General features: G+C 49.1%; 1 protein-coding gene across 2 annotated transcripts in view; it reads right to left on the bottom strand.

Annotated features, from left to right (window-relative positions):
* Positions 1 to 283: 283 nt before the first annotated feature.
* The window catches only part of noctb (nocturnin b), a 14,579-nt gene continuing 12,137 nt past the window's right edge, over positions 284 to 2,725 (bottom strand). For both annotated transcript variants that reach the window (XM_034889101.1, XM_034889090.1), the window contains 3 exons: positions 2,482 to 2,672; positions 906 to 1,237; positions 284 to 820 (listed from right to left, as the gene is read on the bottom strand). In XM_034889101.1, coding sequence (XP_034744992.1) covers positions 302 to 820; positions 906 to 1,237; positions 2,482 to 2,672 — 1,042 coding nt within the window. In that variant the 3' untranslated portion in view covers positions 284 to 301. The remainder of the gene's footprint in view (positions 821 to 905; positions 1,238 to 2,481; positions 2,673 to 2,725) is intronic.

Here is a 2,725-nt window from a genome sequence, read left to right as displayed (position 1 = left end):
GCTGCAATGAAACAAAGAGTGAAAAATTTAAAGGGGTCTGAATACTTTCCGTACCCACTGTATATATATATAAAAACATTCATTTTTCACTTTGCACTTTCAGTTTGAGTGCAGATGATTAACCGGTCGCACAGTGGGGAGGTAGACTGTCGTTCAGCATCATAAGTTATCGGACTTTTAAATCCACGCGGGGTAACCAACGTCCCATTCTAGTTTCTCTGTCCTGTGTCCACTCCCGTCACTCCCACATGGTGTCTCATCAGCGCGTCTTACTGTTGACTGTGTGTTCATCGTTTCCTTCTCACGTCTCCTTAAAGCTGAAGTCACACACCAGAGAGAGATGGTCAGATGGATAGCTGAAGGACGGAAGCCTGTTTGGCCCAATCTGTTCCTCAGTGGGCATGTCCAAAACGGCATCGACCCTCAGTGTGTGCTGACTGTACCAGATGTAGTCCAGAGTGGAGCAGCATTCCCCTGTAGGCCGGATTTTCCATGTCGTGTACGCCGGCTCAGTCAAACCGTTGTGACTGAGTTTCTTATAGGCAGAGTCCAAACCGAGAGGCGACGCGGCGAAACGCCGGTACACCTCCTCAGTTGGGATTGCGTTGAAATCTCCACATATGAGCAGAGGAATGTCAGAGCTGGGGGCACCCGCCGGATCACCGGCTTGTTTCTGGATCACGTTCTGGAGGTGTCGCAGCAGGTCGGAGCCCTGGGCGCTGCGGAGCCACTCCCAGCCAGAACGAGCCTTCAGATGGGTCACGGCCACGCACACGCATCTCCCTGTGCTCCGGCAACGCAGCATTGTCACCACGGCAACCTGTGGCAAAAGAGAGTGTTAGAAGGGGCTTACGGTGAGTAGCTTTTTAAGTGCACAAGTGTGGCTTTCCACACATTGTTCCCACCTGATTGGTTGGAATCCTCATGGCAGAGAGGCGTATGCTCACGCTGTCCAGGAACTCGTACCGCGACTGATCGAAGAACAGCGCGCAGCCGTCAGGGCCGTTGTTGCCCTCCACATCCAGGCACGGCGACCAGGGTTTGGGGCAGAAGTTGCTGCTGTAACCCAGGCCTGCCAGAACCGGCTGAAGGGTGTCATAGTAGTGGTCGACTTCCTGCAGACACAGGATATGAGGGCGGTAGGTGAGGATCTCCTCTAGGATGAGGTACTTCCTACGGGACCAGCTGAGGGCCTCCGGAGAACACTGGACAAAACTGTCAAGTCCCTCGCCCAGGGCTGAGGGACAAAAGAAAGGGAGACCTGACTTCAGCATAGAGTTAGTCTCGCATTGCCAGACCTTCCTCCACAGTGCTGCGGAGGAAGGTCTGGCTAGCATTCCTGGAGAGGAGAATATAGGGTCACAATCAAGTTGGGCGGGGCCAATCTCGGGGCGGGGCCAATCTCGGGGCGGTGCGAGCGTGGCTCTGCAAAAACGTCTCGAGAAGGAACATTTGCACCCCGCAAAAGAAAACGCAACATTAAAATATTAAAAGAAGTTATCTGTTCACACAATACAGTACTGTGACTAATTAAATTAGCTGATTCCTGGTTAAACGCCATTGGCTCTTACCAGTGTATCACCGTGTGTACAGGAAATCGCCGCCAATCGGTCCCAAAACGTCCCAGTTAGAGAGGAAACGCCGTAAACATATTCTTTGTAAATCTTTAAAATCATTCTAACAAACCAAGCAGGCCGGCCTTGTTGCCAATCCAAATTTTCCTTAAAAGGCGCCAGTTTCAGCCTCTAAAGGTGCTCAGAGTTCAAGTTAGTGTTGTCCGATGCAACCAGAGTTTAAAGTAAGGGTGGGAATCACCAGAGGCCTCGATATCATCACAATACGATATCATCACGATACTTATGTCACGATATTATTGTGATTTGAAACATATTGCAATATTCTGCGATACATTCCGACTTTATTATTTATTGCCAATTTTAAATGATGTTTGTTCATTTCTTTTTTTTTTTAACTAATTTTTCTTGCTGCAAAATGGCATTGTCAAGCAGCTGACCAACACTTATATAATAATAATAGATCGAAACTTGGCGCCTGTGTTTCGATACAGTATTGCCACAAAATATACCGCGATGCGATGCTGTATCGATTTTTCCGCCCACCCTTACTGCAACTCACAGAAAGCGGAAAGGGAGGAACACACACAACAACAGAGACTAGTATAGAGTCAACCTTGACTAGCTGAACAATGCTCCAGAGTTTGTGTTAGTGAGTTTTTTAAAGCCGTGCACTGTGTCACTGTATCAGTGTATCAGTGATTTGGCTCTGAATAAGCTGCCTACTGTGACTACAAAGTTTGATGAGAACAGCAAAGATATTTGAAACAGTAAAATCACCTGTGGCATCATATCTCACTGGATCTGCCACATGTAAAACCCTTTTTAATGTCTCTGTTTTTAAAACTAATGTGTCCTTAGATGTATCCGAGCCTACGATCCAGCGTGTTGACTAAAAGCAGTCTACCTTGGGCCAGGATGTTCCATTGCATCAGCCTGATGGGGCTGCTGGGGGCGCTGTCTCCATCGTTGAGGTGAGTGAACTTCCTGTGGAGGCGATGTGGTCGGTCACCGAGGGCCTCTTCACACTGTCGAAGCAGCGCCGCTGGATCGGGGGGACATGCAGGGGACCCCTTCTGCTGCTGTAAGACAGACATGACACTTAGCGAGGCAGATTACTCCAAAAGCCTGACAGTGGAGGGGGGGGGGGG

This window comes from Etheostoma cragini, chromosome 2, assembly GCF_013103735.1.
Source record: "Etheostoma cragini isolate CJK2018 chromosome 2, CSU_Ecrag_1.0, whole genome shotgun sequence".
In the NCBI taxonomy this organism is placed as follows: domain Eukaryota; kingdom Metazoa; phylum Chordata; class Actinopteri; order Perciformes; family Percidae; genus Etheostoma; species Etheostoma cragini.
This window is presented reverse-complemented; position numbering and strand designations above follow the sequence as displayed.